This window comes from Apis laboriosa, unplaced genomic scaffold, assembly GCF_014066325.1.
Source record: "Apis laboriosa isolate Shangri-la unplaced genomic scaffold, ASM1406632v1 scaffold93_cov139, whole genome shotgun sequence".
NCBI classification, from domain to species: domain Eukaryota; kingdom Metazoa; phylum Arthropoda; class Insecta; order Hymenoptera; family Apidae; genus Apis; species Apis laboriosa.
The window spans coordinates 152,670-174,116 of record NW_025224820.1 but is presented as its reverse complement, the minus strand read 5'-3'; the positions used below and the strand labels follow the sequence as shown (position 1 = coordinate 174,116).

General features: G+C 17.6%; 1 protein-coding gene across 2 annotated transcripts in view; it reads left to right on the top strand.

The window, feature by feature from the left end:
* LOC122719675 (proton-coupled amino acid transporter 1) overlaps positions 1-21,447 on the top strand; it is a 60,303-nt gene that overhangs the window by 14,456 nt on the left and 24,400 nt on the right. For both annotated transcript variants that reach the window (XM_043945689.1, XM_043945690.1), the window contains exon 2: positions 16,652-16,728. In XM_043945689.1, coding sequence (XP_043801624.1) covers positions 16,652-16,728 — 77 coding nt within the window. The remainder of the gene's footprint in view (positions 1-16,651; positions 16,729-21,447) is intronic.

Sequence of the window (21,447 nt, the reverse complement as noted above, 5' to 3'; positions counted from 1 at the left end):
ATCAAAAATAATAAAATAAATTAAATATTTAAAAATTAAAATATTTCGTAAAACATGTAGATACAAAAAATTAGAAAATTAGAAAATTATAAAATTAAAATAAATGTATAAAAAATATATCGATTTATAACATATACATAAAAATAATTATAAAATGTTAATATTTATGACATCTTTGGAGAATCGATTCTAAAAGCTAAAATAGATATAAAAATTAATATATGTTGATTAATTATTTAATAAAAATATCGACTGAGATGTATTTATAAAGTTAAAGCAAAGATAGAATAAGAAGACAATATGATAAAATGGAGATAGAATGAGACAGAGCGAATTCATCTCCACCGAAGTAATAGTGTGAATAATGTTTTACATTTTATAGTGATAAAAAAATCGTCAAATGTTTCTGCATACTAATTCATATTTCTATTATTAGAAACAAATGTTGCTACTTTGTATGGAAATAGTAAAGATCAAAGAAAAATAGAAAACACGCATTAATTCATAATATCGGAAATATTTCTTTGCTTTATTATCCAATTTATTATATTTCTATGCTTTATTATCCAATGCAGAACACATTATTGCCATTGTTATCAACGCAATCTTTTTATAAAAATATTTATTAAAAAGATAGAACATTAATGAATGAATAAAAATCATCTATAAATAGAAATTTCGGTATAATTAACAATCATTCTACTAGCAATATTGTTGAGCTTGTAATTAATGCTTTGAAGTAAATATTTTAGATTTATATTTGACAAATATATGAATTTTTGAATTTATTTGTTAATAAAGCATTATATTTCAATACATTTATAACTATTATTTTATTTACTTCTAAATTTTTAATAGTCTAATTTGATCAAATTTACATTTTTTTAAATTTTTTATTATTAATCATTAAATTATCATAATAATAAATGCTGTAGTTATAAAAAATAAATTTTCTTGAATCATCATTAATAGTTTGAAAGAATTTGTGAAACTACTGATTGTGTGTAGTGAATCTATTACTAGTAATAAAACAAACCAAAACAAATCAAAACAAATCAAAACAAAATTTTTAGATTATATTGTTTCAGTATGGACAAAATATTATACTTTGAAATATATAACAACAAGGAGTAATAGAAAGTTTTTCGATGTTGCTTTAATAAGTATATAATAATATGAACTTAAATTGTTCATAAGATTGAAATTGTTGATTAATTCTCTCTTTTTTATCGATTTTAATGATTTTAAAATATATTTTAAAGAACATATTTTGAATAACTTTTTCATTCACATAAAGTATCATATCAGTTGTTGACTTTAGTTTTTGAGTTATTTGCAAAAATTTTTCAGTATTATTATATTGAATTCTGTCTATATGTATATATAATAATAGATGCAATGCCCATCATTTTTCAATTGTTTGATAAATGATATGATATAATTAGTGAATAAATATTATTATACTTATACATAGTATTAGTATGATACATTATGTTCTTTTGATCCGTGGAATGAAAAAATATAAAATAATTTCTAGATCGAAAATCATATTTACAAAAAAATCATATTTTAGTAGTTTACAAAAATCATATTTAATTTTTTTATTGTATACATTATGAATTGATTCAACAAATATTATCACTATTATTGATTTTCATCATTGTTCATCATTCATAAAAAAATTTCATTAATATTAATAAATTATAATATATATTATAATTTATATTAATATATATTATAATTCATTAATAAATTATATTAATATTCATTAATATAAAATTTCATTAAATTCAAAAATATTGACATACATTGATATTATTAGTTTTTTATAAAGAACCTATATATAGATATTAAGTATTTTAAATAGCATTATGTATTTTTTATTGATATAAAATATGAAATTTTTTATACTAATTATTGGGAATAGGAGAGTCATTATCAATTTCGATAATTTTTGGATATATAGAAATAAATATTTTGAACAATTTTTTTCTTTGTATGTTACTATCGCTCAGTTTTAGTTTTCGAGATTAAAAAAAATTTCTATTGCAAAAAAAGATTACTATTATATAAAATTTTTTATATATATATATATGACTAATTGTATATATATATGATTATCATTTATTCTATGTTAATTTAAATATACAAATATTTTCTGCAGCAGATAATTAAAACGTATAATGAATCAGTAAAAAAATCTATTTTTTCATGGAATATAAAAAAATTAAAATGTTTCAAATTTAATGCTGAATTCAACGATCTTTAGATTTATTGAATTCTTGAATTCGATCTGGAAGATTTTAAGTTATCATAATTCATAAGGAAATAATTTTTTAATCAGTCTGTTATATATATTTGATATTATTATTATATATATATTGATATTTGATATTTGATTGTTATATATATTTATATATATATTGCTATTTGCGGCAAGGTTAGGAGATATTTTAAATTAAAATTTAAAAATTGAACTTTAAATTTAATTAAATTATGAGAGAACATAAACAGTAGAATATTATTTTGCGTATTCTTTGTCTTCTATGATAAATTACAAATTTACAAATTTCAAGTTAAAATATCTCTTAAAAAATGATTTTTGGAATATAATACTTATTAATACATTTTTGTAAAAAATATCAAATTGTATCAATTATAATAATAAAAAATATGTAATTCCATTTAAAAATCAATATTATTTAATGATTTTCATATTTGATGTCCATCTATAAAAAAACTAGCAACTTAAAAATATGAAATCATTCAATTTCAAATTTTTTCAATTCCATATGAAACATATTTTACTATAGATAATAACAAATGAACATTAAGATAATAATAATTGATAAACCATTTTGCTACAAAGAAGATTTTAAAAAAATGTTGTTTAAATTTATAAGCAAATAGAAATAGATTTTCGATAAACTTATACATTGATATATATTTATACATTGTTAGCCGATTTTAAGATAATCGCACATATTCGCATGAACGCACATATATACATATAATTCAATAATATAGCACCGAAAATTTTTTCGAAAACTTAATCATTAGTTATGTAAAAGAAAAAATTGTTCATAAAAAATATTTTAAACTTATTAAGATCAAAGAAAAGAGAATTAATTATATACAGGATATTCCATAAATTAGAGATTCATAATTTTAAGTAATAAATACTCATTAATTATTATATATACAATTATTATATATAAATATTTTATTATGTTGCTATATATAAATATATATACCTATATATACACACACATACATATATATCCGTTATATCTATATATATTTTTATATATTTATATAAATATATGTATATATATATATGTATATACATATATTATATATAGATAATTTATATACATGTATTAGATATATAATATTAAATTAAAGTAATTATAAAATTTATTATTGTAATATTATGTGTAATATAATGGTTAAATTTATTTGAAGGTAAAGTATTGTGAGTACTTAACAAAATGTTAATTAAGAACACATATTGGGCGTGTATCAAAAACAGGAATTAACCAATGTTGGATCAATAGAATCGCTAATTCTAGCCAAGACGACTTCCGCCGGCTTATATACGACGTTTTCCTTTCTAGATACACGTAGTGCAAATATGAATTCTTAAACTTTAACGGGGTGCCACATAATTAAATCTATCCTTAGTAATCGTTTGCAATGGAAATTCGATGCAAGAAATATCTGGCATTGGTTATTTTCATACTATTTGTATACGTTTATTCTAATATATAGAGATGAGTTATTTAAAAAAAAGACTTTGCTATTGATTTCATGCAATATATTGTGACAGTAAAGATAAATTTAAAATAAACCTATCATTTTTTTAACGCTCGATAATACTCTATGATTTATAAGTTATATATTTTACTTATTTTATAGTACAGAGATAATTAGATGATTCGCAGATTTACAGGAGCAAATGATTATATGTATTAAGTGTCTCATAATATATATAAGTGTCTCATAAATTTCTTTCTTTTTTTTAATACGAAATGAATATATGATATTTGTTGTTTAAGATTAATTTATTGCATTATATATGAACCGTTCTCTATTATCTTTTTTCATCTCTCAGGAAGCCTCATTCCCTTTTTCCAAATTTTTCCAAAATTGTTGGGATTTATTTACAAAATATTGCTCGAGGTATCTTTTTTTTCTCTTATGAATTGGAATCGTTTATTATGGAGAGAATTTTTTTAATAAGAGAAACAAGTAGTCAGATAGAATAAGATCTGGAGAGTACAGAAGATGCGATAGAATATCCCAATCAAACTAACAACTTTTCTCTTACAGTCAATGCAACATGCGGTTTTGCATTATCGTAATGGCCTTGTTGGTTCAATAACGTTTTTCTACTATAGCGTTTTTCAATTTATGAAGCTGATTATAATATTTTCCAAAATTGATGGTTTCACCTTAAGAAAGGAGTTTATAGTAGATTAAACCTTTCCAATCCCACTAAATGGATAAAAAGAACTTTCTTCAGGTGAAGTCCAGGTTTCGCGATAGTTGAAGGTCTATTGTCCTTAAATTAATTGCGTTTTCGATGCATATTTTGATACACAATTTTCATCTCTAGTGACAAGTTTCTCTTGGAAAAAAGGATTTCTTTCATGTCGCTGGAAAAGAAAATTGCACGTAGAGACGTGGTTTATAAAATCGATCTCCGTTAATAGCTGTGGAATTCAACATCAAACTTCACATCGATTGACATATCCCATCTTGGTCAGCTGATTATCTACGTTTTTCTGGAAATGTTAGTGGCATCCACTATCTCTTACACACTATATCACTATCTCTTACACACTTTTCAGCAAGCATGGCCTTAATAAAATCCATATTCGTCGTTGCTGAGAACTGCTGCTACGATTTTCATTTTTCAAGTCAAAATTGCCAAGTCCAAATCTCTTAAACTAATTGCGGATGATAATAGTTGTAGCACTCCCATAAAGTATAAGTATAAATCTTATCTATAGTAGTATTTCCACTATCATCTTTTTTAAAGCATTAAAACATAACATGCCGCAAATGCTTCTTTTGGCTATTCAAATTGAACAGTGTAGAAAAAAGTTTTAAAAGAGATTGTGTCACTAATGAAACGTATTTTAAAAGAGCTCTGGGATAACTGAAACCGATGCCATAAACGGCTAATAGATAAGTCTGTATATCCATATAAAAATTAAAGTCCTAATGTAGTGCGAAAGAAACTTATGAGATATCCTAATAGATATGATATTAATATGTATTAATATGTATAATTGTGTTTCATTTAATATGTATATCTATGAATATATTGAGTTTATCGAAATCAAATCTATATTTTTTTACCGAATTAAATTGTTTTTGCATAATGTGTATCTATGTTTTTGTAAAGTTTTAGTTATATATTTAGTAATAATAATATATTTAATAATAATATATTATTGTATTTTATTTTATTGTATTTTTTTATTATTGTATTATGTCATTATATTGTTAACAAATAACTTACTTATTATAATTATTAATTTTTTATTATTAAATCAAAGTGGGAAATTATAATCAATTATAATTTTTATTGTTATAAGCACAAGAAATTTTATTCATAAAAAATTATTTTTATATTCATTTTTTCTATTTTTATTGTTTTTCTTTAAGAAAAAAAGAAAAACATAAATTAAGCGAAAGTATAAAGATTTTTTTTTAAATTAAAAAAATTAATTTTTTAATTTTTTAAAAAATTTCATATGCCATATTTTATATAAAAACCAATTCTTTCTCTCTATATGTAATCTCTATATCTTTCTCTCTCTATATAATCTCTCTATATTATATTTTATATTAAAAAAAATAAAAATAAAAAAAGAACTTTTAATTAAATAAAAAATTTACTAGAAAATCTCTGTAAATAATAGTTTAGTAAATAGTCTAAGAATTGTTAATGTATAATATATATATATATAATATAATAAATAGAAAATCAATGAAATCTATGAAAATTATATTTAAGAGATTATATTTAACTAATAATTAGCATTTAGAAATTATATTTATATATAATTATATTGTCGAAAAAAATCAGTTACAATTTTATTGTACGGTTTTTTTTTAAATATTTCTATTATTTATTTAATTTAAATTTAATTAAATTGTTCTGAAATAATAAAACTAATGAAATCTATAATAAATAAATCAATTAAATAAATTAAAAATATCGTAATTTTATCAAATATTTTATTGTATTAAGAATTAAAACAATAATTCGTTTAAAAATAATATCTTTTTGCTATCGTAATTAATGTTACTATGAATCAAAAAATGGATATAACATATAATTCATAATTGGTACCATTTGCTACCATTTAATTATTTTGTTCTCTTTTCGCATTTAACAAGTATTTTTTTGTCTTATAATAGAAAAAAGAATATAATATTATATTTTAAGCAAGAATTTATATATACTTCAAAAATATATCTTTTTTATGTAAAAATTGAAAAAAACTGAAAAAAAAATTGAAAATGAAGGGTCTACATGAAAAATTGAGTGGAAAATATAAAGTAAAATTTTTTTGCATAAAATTGTTTTTTATAAAAAAAAGTTGCCTTCAAATATTTATACAATACTTAATTACATATATCTTACTTTTATGAATTTCGCCATATTTTTACTTATATTTGTATATATTTTGTGAAAATGTTTTTCATTTTGTTGAATATATATTTACAACTTATGTATTTTTTTTACTTTGTAAGTATATTCTGATATCTTAAAAATTTAAAATTTTTTTTGTTTTAATTACATGAAATTTGCATTCTTTTGAAAAATATTCAATTGAAATTTAATTTGATTTTGTATCAAATAAAATATATAAATGTATATGTTATATATTTGAAATATTTAATTTTTTTTGAAAATCAAGATTCTATATATTATTCTATATATTATTCTATGATTCTATATTATTCTGTGAATAAATCTTATGAATAAATATATGAATAAATCTAATTTTGATTGATTTTTTCATGTACAATTATATTTCAGGATTATATCTAATATATAATGTAACTAATATATTATCTAATTAATTATTAAATAAATTGATTTAATTAATTAGAAAACATTTTTTTAGAATATCATTCAAATATTTATTTCTTTATTTTATTTAATGCGATATAATGTATACAGATACATATAATGTATACATACAGATTACTAATATATATAATATATATAAGTAAAATATTTTTGGAAGATTGATTTTAAAGATTAAAAAAATACAAAAATAATACGAAAATGTTAGTTGAATAATATATTTATTTTTGTTTGTATACTTTTGTTTGTAAATTTTGTGTTTATTTTATTCTTTGAAATTGATGATGTCTTTCTAATAGTTATACAAATATATTAAAATACTTACTATATATGTATACTTTACATTATACATAGTATATATATGATATATGATATATATATATATATATGATATTAGATGAACCGAGAAATTAGAATAACGATCATAGTGAGAATTTAGAATAATTAGTTAGCAAAATTAATTAATCTAATCAATCTCATGTAATAAATAACTTATCGTAGATCATACTCTGAGCACATGATGTATATAATAATGTAATAAGCTTCTCTACTATTCGCAGAAGATCTTAAACTTAATCCCTTGCAGATATGGGAATCCTATTATATTTCAAAAAAGAGAAATTCATTTTTAAGAAAGATTGATTAATATGACGTTGAATAACTTTTTATTGGCATTGTAATTTTCGATTTAAACGCAAATTATTGCATATAGGTATCTTTTATTCATTTGGTTTCATTTATTCTAGTCATCGAGAGATAATATCTATCTAAAAGTTAATAGTCTAGCAATCTACAATTACTTACAAGTCATCATCAAAACACGCTTATCATTTTATTTTGTAATTATAATATATCTCCGATAATAGTAACAATAATAATAATAATTCGATTTAATCAAACTGTTAATAAAATGTTGAAATTACTGAATTTAAAACATTATAAAACATTAAAAAACATTATAAAACATTATAAATCATTGACTTTTTTTTATATTATGAAAATTTTTCTTTTAAATAGTAGTATTTGTTTTAAGATATAATCAACAAAGCAAAGTAGTGTTCGAAGATTCAGATAAGAATTTTTAAAATTTTTGCATCGATATTTTTAAACAATTCATCAATATTTAAAGTAGAATAATTAATGAATGTTCTCTTAATAGAGTAATGTAATTAATCTAATTCGATTTACAAATAAAAATAAGAAGATATATATTATATTGAATTGTAATACATTCTATTTTTTTTTTTAAATATTCTTTCATTTTTTTATCAAAGTAAGATTATTAATCATATATATATATGATATATGTATATATGATATGTATATATAATATATGTATATACGATATATATATATATATATATATATATATATATATATATATATATAATATGTGAATATCATTCAATATTTAATATATAATTATATAATTTGAGTAACATTTATTATAAAGAATTATATTATATTATATATAGATATATAATATAGAGTATAATAATATAGAGTAATAATATAGAGTAAAAATATAGAGTAAAGTAGCATAAAGACTAAAACTTTATGTAATCATTATTATTCAATATTAAGATTTAGATTTTCTATATATATATATATATAATAATTTGAATTAATATTCGGTTACCATGATTATTATTAAAGATTATTGCAAAGAATTATTATTAAATTATTATTCTATATATTTGTTTATTGTAATTTATTTAAATTATTGATCATTTTTTAATATATTAGCATATAAAATTAAAAAAGTGTTCGATTTTTGCTGAAAATTTGCCAATATTTAAATAGTTATATCTCTGTAACAAATTATATATCTCTGTATATAAAAATCGTATAATAATAATTTTAAAATAAAAATTTCTATTTTCAAAAATAAAAATTGTTAAGTAGTTTTTCTCAAGGATAATATTTTTTATATATAGAAGATGGAAAAATGCTTTTTTTCTCAAAAATTTCTCAAATTCAAACAATTCTACGGATATTGAAAACATTTTTCAAAGATTAAAACTATCAATTATTAAATTTGAAGATTAAAATCTTCTTTTTACAAAGGCTTTTTAAAATTTGACTTTTTTCGCTATTTTATTGGACTTTGAATAAAAAGTGTATTATCGATATCAGAATAATTTAAAGCATATGACTGAAGATTATATAATCAGATTTGTATTTTATATGTATTGGATAAGTTTAGCGTATTTTGAATGCGTGATTAATATGCATGTATGTAATCAATATATATGATTTTAGTGAATAAATGATTTAATGTTCAAAAAAGAATATTATCACTCTTTGTCTTATCAATTCACATTTAAGTTTTAATAAATTATTAAAAAAAGGAATCATTAAAAAAAAATTTTCAATATTAAATTTGTAAAATTGTATGAAATTGAAAAATTTTTGAAGAAAAAATATCTTCATTTTTTTCATCTTTATCTTATCTTACAATACAAAAATACACTTGAGAAAAATTATTTAAAGTTTCTAATGTTATCTAATGTTTCTATCTGAAAATAAAAACTTTATTCTTCAAAATAAAATATTATTTTGTATGTAAATTTTTTATAACGATTTTAATATCGATAAATTTTAAGTGAAAATCGAGCATTCTTTTAATTTTATATGCTAATGTGTATTAAAGTACTCATTGTAATTAATAGAAATATACATTTTATTTATTTTTGCATAATACATTATAAATGAAATAATTGTGAAATTTAACATATAAAAAAAAATATAAAGAAAAATATTATATTTAAATACAAATTGTTTATAAATTTTAAGTATTGTATTTAATATTTTTTTTTATATGTTTTAAACAATTTAATATATGCGAATTATTTTTTGTTGATATTGTATATTATATTTTTTCTTATTTTTGAGTTTTTAATTTATTTTTTAATTTATTAAAAATTAAATTTTTTTAATTTATTTATATTTTATATTATCATTTTTATTTAACATATATTATTGTTTTTTATATGTTCAATAGTTCATTTTATAAATTCGTTCAAAATAAAAATAAAATATAAAATTTATTATCAATAAAAAATAATTTTTAATATTAATTTAAAACTATTTATATTTTTAAATTAAATTAACTATTTAAATTGTTAAACTATTTAAAACATGTTGCAAAAAGAATGAAGTAATAAACACTTAATTTTTATAAAATATATTTTTTACATTTTTTTATCTTTTTATATTTTTTTATATTTCTTTGATTTATATTAAAAAAATTAACACAAATTTATTATATTATATATTATTATATTATATATATCCGAATTTTTTTGAATATTAGATTTTGCCATTATATCATTTATCTTTTATTATGCAAAAACTTATATGCATTAAATAAAAAAAATTATAACAGAATATTTTAATATATTAAAAAGCAATTAATTTAATTAGATTATAATAATATATAGAACAATAATCTTTTGCAAATCATAACGTTTAAATATTAATTTGAGTGACTATTGTATTTTTTTTTCATATTTTTAATTATTTTTCTTTTTTTTTATTTTTTTTTCTTGTATATAATATAGAATATTTTTTCTTTTCAATATGTTCAAAAATTAAAAGATTTTTATATTACATTTTAATGATTAATAAATGATAATATCAATTGTTATATAAACAAAATTAAATAACCATATCTTTTTATTCAGAGTTTGTTAAAATACCGTCATACTATCAACTATTTATATAACTTAATATCAACTGATAATTATAATCATAATCAATAACTTCTTTTTATTCAATTAATGACATCTGGTATAATTGAGTATTTTCTCATTATAAAATTTTTGATCTTATATAAGATTACTTTTTAAAAAATTCATTTGTTATATTTCAATGTCGGAAATTGTCAGATTTTAATAAATAGAATATAATGGATATTTATTATCAAATTTATAAAAAAAATAAGTTATAAAATTTAAATATCTTGCCACGAAATATTATTTTTTTTTCTGTCGAAATATCAATAGAAAAATGCGGACTATTTGAGCAATGTCTATCAGTACACATGGGCATTTGACAAAAATTATAATAAATAAAATAATGCATTATAGGTAATTTTCTTATAAATTATAACTTATTCTTAATTCTTATAATATTTAATTCTTATATTTCTTTTTTATAAATACTAATTTAAAAAAAATATAATATAATAATTCTTATTATAAATATAATATATATTCATATTTCCATGAATATATGCAGAACTTATAAAAATAAATTTTGGTTTTGAATGCATTTTAGTTTTGAGTATATTTGTATATTTTATATTTTTTCCATTCTATCTGATAAATTCTTAAAGATTTGCAGTTTATTGATTTACTTGATAACAATTATATTTAAAAAAAATTATAAACAAAAATTTTGTCAATATAAATTTAAGAATATCAATATTAATTTGCATGTAAATTAAAAAATTTTTTAAAATAATTTGTAATTAAATCTAAAAAACTTTTGAATAAGAAGTATAATATCTATATTTATACAATTATTGTATTTTTATGGTACAATATTTATAGACAATTGCTTACAAATAATCATACATTATTCATGTAAAATTAGAGCAAACTACTTAAAATTAATTCTATATTCATAATAATCTTATATCATCATGCATGAGACATTTAAATTAAAATTAAAATTTATTAGTTTTTAAAAATTAGAAATAGATATTATATGCATTGTGAATATCTGTATCGGATATCAGAAGTTTTAAAAATTTTGATTGTAAAACAATATTTATTTCATTAATTTTATATTTATGATAGTTGTTTTAAAATTCTTATTTTACTTCATTCTCGCTTAATTTGTTTAAATTAATTTAAATATCGACGCACGATATATATTATATAATTTACATGCATTTTCAAACAACATTATTCAATTATTATTCAACAGTGAATTATGTGGACTATTTGAGCAATGTCTATCAGTACAGATGGGCATTTGACACAAATTATAATAAAAAACAGAATTAGTTTTTACAAATAATTATTCAGTTATTCATGTTTAAAAATTATATGATAAAAACTCATTTACTATTATTATTTATTATAATATTATATTACTATTTATATATTATCATATTTCTATAAAACAGTCAAGTTCTTCAATATACTATAAAAATGTTAAACTAAAAATTCTTGTAATCTGCAATAACTTATACTTTTTATACTTTTATATTATATTTTATATTTTATATATTTCTCAATAGTTTAAGAAAGTAAATTAACAATATGATTTTATTTTTCAATTTTTTTAATATTATGATATTTTTTTTTAAATAAATATCTAAGAAAACTGTGAAATTTAAAAATCGGAATGATCAATAATATAAAACATATTGTGTCATTCGCGTGAATTTTAATTATTAGATAAATTGCTTGTGATTGAAATTACACTTCTATTGTATGACATATATGATATAATATACATGACATATACGCGAATCATGTTTGAATTTGAAAATTTGATCAAATAAGAGAATAGAAGCATGTAAATCATTTATCGATGATTATCATGTCATAATTAAGAGATCAAAGATTGATACAATATTTTTTATATATTTTTAGTATTTAAGAAAAATAGAAAATACTAATATTATATTTATTTGTAGATCGCATCAAAATCATTTATTTGTGCATATATATATATTTTTTCTAAATAATTATTTTATTTTTATGTATTTATTTTTTCAATTACTCATAATACTATGCTATCAATAAAACAACTTATCAAAATAATGAATTTTATATTTTTTGTTTTATTTGAGAACATGAAAATGTTTTTGGCAAAATTAATATTATATTTTATTAAGATAGAAATATAATTATATATTTTGAATCATAAAAATATAATTACATAATCTAATTTATTTTCATGACATCATTTTAATTACAATCATATGTGAATATTTATATTATATATTTATATTATATTTTTATTACATGTTATATATTTAAATATTATGAATTAGTAAATTAGTAATTCTAGTATTAAAATTTTGTCATTGAATTTTCAAACGAATATATTATATTCAGTATTTATTATTATTTATTATTATTATTATTTATTATAATTTATTATTGCATTTTTATTATTTTAATTTATTAAGTTATAAAAAAATTAATCATTTGTCAAGTATTAATCATGTGTTACTCCTATTATAAATTCTACTAAATTCTATTTATAATTTATTCATCCACATTTATTTCATCCATATGAATCATCGAGAATCAATGGAAAAATTTATTTATTATTGCACGTGTTAATAACACGTGGCATATATTACATATATGATTCTACTTTTCGTATCGATTATTCATGATTTAATATATAAGCTACAAAGTGTAATTTAATCCCACAGTTATTATATAATTAATTATAAGTTAATTACCATTTACTGTTTACTTTAGCTCTCTGCAATTGCTATATTTCCTGATCGTTTATTTTGTGATGAAATTTTTGCGATAATATTACTCAACTGTGTTATATTTATCAATTTTAATATTATATTATGAATTCTTTTTTTATCTTTTAGAAACATGTTTTTACTATATATATATATTATATATATATAAATATTATATATATATATAAATATTATTATATATTATATATATATAAATATTAAATATATATATATATATTTTTATATATATATATATATATATATTGCGAATTAAAAAATTAATTTATTTATAATTAGTTTTTGGTAAAATTAAATGTAATTAAATTTAGAATTAAAAGTTCGGTATTACAAATAAAATAGAGAAAATATATATTTTAGTAAGTTTAATATTGTTTTAATTTAAGATTCAAAACTAAATGAAAAACAATTAGACAATTTAGAAAATAAAATTAAAAAATAATTTATTATATAAACTTAAAAAAATTGTAAAATTGATCTTTTTTTATTAAAATATTTTCATTATTATTAATAGTAATAAATCATTTAAAAATTCCCTGAAATTTATAAAGTTTCAAATTTTGAAACTTTTTGCTATTTTTATGATTCAAAAATCTTAAAATCTCGAAATTCTTATAATAAATAACATTCATAAATAATTTATGAAAATGTTATTATATTATAAATTTATTTACTTAATAATAATTTAATTAAGTTTGTATTTAGAATAATTTTAATTTTTTGAAAATTAAAAGAATGATTATTATTGATTGATTATAAACTTAAACTTTAAAGAATTTTAAAAATCAAAATTTATTAAAATTTTAATTTTTTACGAAATATTATAGACAAGTTTTATTAGAAAAAGAAACAAGGAAATAAATATTGAATATTCCAAGTTTGAATTTTTGAGAATTTCAAGATCATGATTGATTTGAGTTTCATGAAAAATTAAATTTCAATTATTTTTAATTTTTGAATATTAAAATATTATAAATATTAAATAATTTATGTTTTTTAATGTCACAAAAGTTTCTTATATATTTTTCAAAATCAGAAAATTTATTATAAGAAAGGAACTTATGATTGAATAAAGATAAAATTTAATTTTTCTTTTTCTTTTTTCATGATAATTATTTCAATTTTCTACAATATTCATCTCCATAATTATGGAAAGTATATTAATATTATTTAAATAATACAAAAATTAAATATTTGATCCAATATTTTTATATTTAAAAAAATCATAAAAAATGAATTGAATCAAAGAATAAAAATAGTTACGTTATTCATTAATTACATACTGCTTGTTTGCTGTAATAAAACTTATTAACGAAGTTAAGAATAGTATTGGAAAAAAACCAAAGGAAGCCGAAGAACAGATGTTCGATCATGTTTCCATGGGAAATCGTATTGCTTGATCAATATCTTACATTGAACTTGGCATGACCTTAGCTTAATCAGTTTGTTTGAAGATAACATGTGAACTACAATCAACAAATTGTCTTTTTATCTCGTAAACGTGAAATTTTAACAGAATAAAAAAATTGAAATTTCCATTATTAAGAATTCGAAATATAAATAATAATTATATAAAAAATAATAATAATAATAATAATAATAATAATAATAANATATAATATTAAATATATAATATATTATTATATATTATATAATATAATATGATATAATATTATTATTATTATAATATATTAATATATTATATAACATTATATAATATCAATATATTATATGATTATATAATATTTTATAATAATTACAATATAATAATTATAAAAAGTTTTTGAAGATTATTGATTAAAATTTTAAAAGAATATATTAAAAAACAAACATATGAAGACATTTTATCATCAGATATAAGAAAAAATTTAATTCAAATAGATTTGATGGTTAAAAATTAATAATACTGCAAAAATTATAAATAAATAAAATTCATTTAACAGAAACAATTGAAGAAAGTTTAAATAATTAATCATTATTAAACATTTTTAATTACTGTAAAATATTATAAATATTATAAATATTTAATTATTATTAATATTCTTATTTATCATTAATAATCAAAAATAAAGAAAACTTTATTAAATAACTTTAAACTTTATTAAAAATAAGAATATTAAAATTATATATTAATTTATGTCTTTTCATAGTTTAAATGCAATTTTAAAGAATTTAAAAAAACAAAAAATATTCTTCTTTTTTTTAGATTTACGTAAAAAATTTTTCTTGTGTATATTATTAAAGACATATATAAAATTTTTTTAATCTATGTTTTTTTTTTATGAAAATTGTAAAAATATAGATGAATTTATAATTATTCACAGTATATATAATATTCATTGTATTTTTTAATAATTACTTAATGAATTTTCTATATAATATTAATATTAATTTTAATTATATAATATTAATTATATTAATTATATTAATTATAGTATTATAATATTAATTTTAATATATTTTAATAATTTTAATAATTAATATTAATATTCTATATAATATATATTATGATATTTTAAAATTCGCTTCTTGATATAGATACATATAAAACATTGATTCTTCTTTAATAAATTAAATTATTTGTTAAATTATTTTTATATATAAAAATATATATTTTGTAATTATATATTTAAAATAAAACATAATATCAATTTACATAATAAATAAACATAATAATAATAAATTAAAATAATTATTATAATAATTAATATTAGAATAATTTATTATAAAATAAAAATATAAAATATATTATTATTTATCAAATTATATTTAATTATTAAATATGTTATAAATATTATAAATATATAATTATTTATTAAATTATATTATATTCAAATTATATTATACTATTTGATAAATATTATTTGATAAGTAAAATTTATTTTATTAATTTTTTATTAGAATTAAAAATTGTATTATGTTTACACATAATAAATCAACTTTGAATTCATGATTTTGAATTCATAGTAAAAATGTTAATTATAGTTGATCAATGTAATTTTTACAATTACATATACATATTACATATTACATATTTTAAGATATTAATAAGATATTTTTGATTATGTTTGTAGATGGAAATGCATAAAAATCCCAATGCAAAAAGAAATTCTTTGCGTGGTGATGTGATGACACTAAAAGAACCTCACAGGTGAGTAAATAAATATTTGTTTTGTAATAATGTGTAACAATAATTAATCAGATTTTATTCAAATATCAAATTATCTAGAATGTATAAATGTATAAACATCTTTTAAATACATCATGTTACATAAATAATGTAATATTTAATTCTTTATATTTATAAAACCATATATTTGCAGTTTATAGTTTTTAACACGAGTCAGTTTGATAATTTATTATATTTTATTTTTATGTAATCACAAATTGTTCTATAGTATCACTATAACTAAATAAAAAAATTAGTTTGTCTATTTGTATAATTATTCAATGTGATCTTTTTTTACTATTTGAAATTATTCGAAATAGTAAGAAAAGATCACATTGAATGATTATACAAATAGACAAACTATATATATATATATATATTTCTATAAAAAATTAATATTATTATTTTTAGTTATTATTTTTTATTTTTATTTATTTATCTTCTGACAAATATATATATATATTTTTATTCCTTTTGGTTTGAATATTGTTTTTTTCATGAATATAAAGAATATTTCAAATTTCAAAATTATGCAAAAATTTCTATATATATAATTCTATATATATAGATATGCATTTTTTAGATAACATGGAACTAATTTGACTAGAAATCAAAATATAAAAGTTGGTATATAGGAATATCGATTAAGGTTTATTTATTAAGTTTTAAATAATTGAAATTTACATTAAATAAAACAAAAAGGAAATAGAATAAGATCGCTTTGTCTCCATTATACTGTTGCATTTTTTTTTTGTTTGTTTCATTTAATACAAATCTAAATTGTTTATAATTTAATAAATAAGCCTCAATCAACATTTTTATATAATATAATAATAGATTCTTTTAGTTTTGTGTTTTTTTTCTTCAATCTTTAGAATTGATTTTATAAAGATATCTCACAAATATATACTGTATAAAAAAAATTGAGATATTACTTAATGATTATTATTATTATTTATTATTTAGTTATTATTATTATTTATTTTCGATAAAAATGAATTTGAAAATTTTTAAATACTATATATATAATTAATGTGTTAATAATTTAATAATAAAATTAATAATAGACTTGATTATAAGAAGTATAAAATTAGATAGGAAAATTAATTATTAATAGAAGAGAAGCAAAAATAAATTGAGATTGTAAAATTATTGACATTTTTCGCTAATATAGTTTTTACTGCAGCATAAATAATTGAAACGTAAGTCTATATTTTGCATATAATAAACACAAAAAAAAATGTTAAAATCTAGATATAAGAATACTAGAATTAGCTTCGAAATTTTTAGAGATAATTGTTATTTTCTTTGGAATATAATAAATACCTTGCATATAGATCATTTGCATAATCATAGTTATCTTAAATAACGAAAAATGCTATAACAATTCGCTTTTGAAAATTTAGTTTAAAAACAAATTACGATTTTATTTAATTATTGTTTAAATTCTTTTTCTAGGATCCTTTTCAGAAGAATTTGTGGTTCATGAGTCATCGTAGTTCTTTTTCTTTTTTGGTTAACTAGTCTAGAGCAAAGATTCTTTTGATATTTTTTTGTACTTCTCTTTCAGTTCTTACATAAATCTTATAAACAGAGAAATACATGTGTATAAAACTATCAAAAGTATGATTAAGATAGTGTAATCATGATGAAAGAATGATTGATTAAAAAAAATCATGCACTTTTGGAATCTAAGAAATAAGAGATTAGTATGATCGAGAAGCAAAAAAGTGTTTCATATTTCTAGATTGTATTTAAATATATTTTTCAATTTTTCCACACTACAATATATTAAAGATACAAGAAAAATGTTACATAGTTTGTTATAATCAGAAGTATTTAAAAAAATTTAATTGTTTTCAATAGAAATTTATTCTCAATTAGAATAAAAAAAAGATTATTTTTATTTTAAAATAATTTTTTTTAATATTATTATTTTATAATATTTAATTGTAAATATAAGAAATTTAAAAATATCTTTAAAACATTTGTAGAATTCGTTTAAAAAATTTTTTTTTTCACATTTTTTTTTTTCGAATGCAATTTTGTCTGGGAATTTTTTACAACAAAATAATAAAGCATTAAAAGTTAAATATTTTTGAAAAATTTTAAATTTAAATCTTTTAAAATTCTAAATTTATACAAAATTTATTTTATCTTTCATTTTTAAATGAAATTTTAAGATATTTTTTTGAAAAATATATAATAATATTCTAATTGATATTAAATTTAAAAGAGAAGAAAGAAAATTGGACTTTAAATTTAAAATTTTTATTAATAATTATTAAGCTTCAAATTTTTATTAATTTCCAAGATATTAATAAAAAACATATATTCTTCATACAATCTTATACAAACGTAATGTCTTTACAGTAGACACAATCATAGTCAAGTATTAAATAGTCGATGACGTAATAGCGATAATGATCCTAGGCATTTATAGAGTATTTCACATAAAATATCGAATACGCAATGACTATTTTAGCATAGTCGACCGCTTAGCGGTGGCAAAATATATAATCCGAAAATTATTTTCCTATCTTTATATCTACAGTATAGTTCCAAATATTTATTGCATAGTAAACATATTGAAATATGGTATATTGAAATCTAACATTTTTGGATTATTAGAATTAGAATAGATAAAAAAAATAATTATAATTATTTTTTTTATAATAATTTTTTTATAATAATTTATTTTTTTTATAATAATTACTGGCATTGTTGATATTTGAGGGAAAAAATCTATTCTCTAACAAATTCAGAAATTTTGTCAATAAATTGATTTTAAAAATATCATTTAAAACATAATTTAAAACGAAACAATTGTATTGTAAGAAAATATAGATAACCGAAGTTACAATAATCAATTTTACTTGAGACACCTTATGCATACTGATATCGTTACTGTATTATGTCATCGACTATTTTACACTCGACGCGTCGACAATCTATAGTACGCAAACGGTTGTATTAATAATATATCTGTAGACAATATTCAATGTGTTAATTATATAAGATTTAAATATATTGTATCAAAAATTTTTTATTAATATCTCGGAAACTAATAAATAAATTAAAATTTTAGATTTAGTGTCCATTTCTACTCCTTTCAATTCTTCCAAATTTTATGTCAATTATATATATTTCTAAAATACTATCAAATTTTATCAATATTTAAAAAATTATATTTGATTTTGTTAATAATTGAATATCACTTTTTAGAAGTTAAAAAAAGCTCGGAGTTTTGATGTCTTTTTTTAATGGTGCAAAATATAAAATATAAAGCAATTGATTACAATGATAATCATTCTTAGTAGTTTCACTTCACTGTTTTATATTTTATTTTTATATATTTATTATATTTTCTTCGAATCTACATGTTCAAGCAATAGATTTGAAACATTTTAACTCATAATTCATGAGCAAAAAAATTTTAAATCCATTATATATTTTTATTTGTTGTTTTTATTTACATTAATATTTAAGAGGATAAATGGCGGTCACATGTTTACGCACATGTAACCGCGAACATTTAGATATAAGAGAAATTCTATATAATAATAGTAATCTTTTTTTACAAATATCTTGAAAACTAAGACTAAACAGCGATATCAAACAAAGGAAAAAATTGTTCAAAATATTCATTTCTATTCATAATATATTAAAAATTATCGAAATTGGTGAAGATCCTTTTATTCGTTTATTCCTATTCGAATAATTACTAAAATTTCTAATCAAAATTTTATTCAAAATACAAAAAATACTAAATTTTTTTTTTAAAAGTTTGATTTCATTCTTCACGATAATATTTTTTAATATGATATATTATGATCAATAAAAAAATATTTCATGTATAATTTATTATGCTATACATATGCAAACTTTCATTAAAATTAAAATTATTAGATTAGATAAATTTTTTATAATATATGAATGACAACATATATAAATGACTTCAAATCACTATATAATTTTTTATAAGATCAATATATATTTCTTCTTCAGTTTTTTCAGAATTTATTATATAATTGAAATGTATTTAATTTGTATTTAAATTTATATTTATTAGATAGTTATTGGATTTTTTATTTTATTATAATCTTTTATGTAGTTTCCTTTATGAATGCATTTATTACTTAAAATATGATTGCATGATTATTAATTTGATGATAATTATATAATTGCAATCATATTATCTAGATTAATATATTATTAAAAACAAAATTCTTCTAAATCTATTTATCAAATTGTTTTCGGTTATTTAAATATTTTATATATTTTACATTGAATAAAATTTATCTTTGCAATGACAATCGATTTTATATGGATACTCATAAAGAATGGTCTTTCGATAATAATCTTTGATGCAACACAGTCCATCATTTAAGATTAATATTATTCACTTGCTCTTCAATTTGAATTTGTTTTTGAATATTAATGTAGCGGGCAATCACTTATCGTATCATTCATTACTTTATATGATTTCAGAGAAAAAAACGTGCTTTTTTGATAATATTTTGATAATAAAATAATATTTAAATTATTAAATAAATTCAATTTTTTTAATACATCTTAATAGATTAATTCATTATTATACTTATTTTTAATCAAATATCATATATCCATATCGATTTTATTACTGTTTCATGAATTTTAAATTCACATTTTTTTAAGTGAATTATACTATAAATAATATAT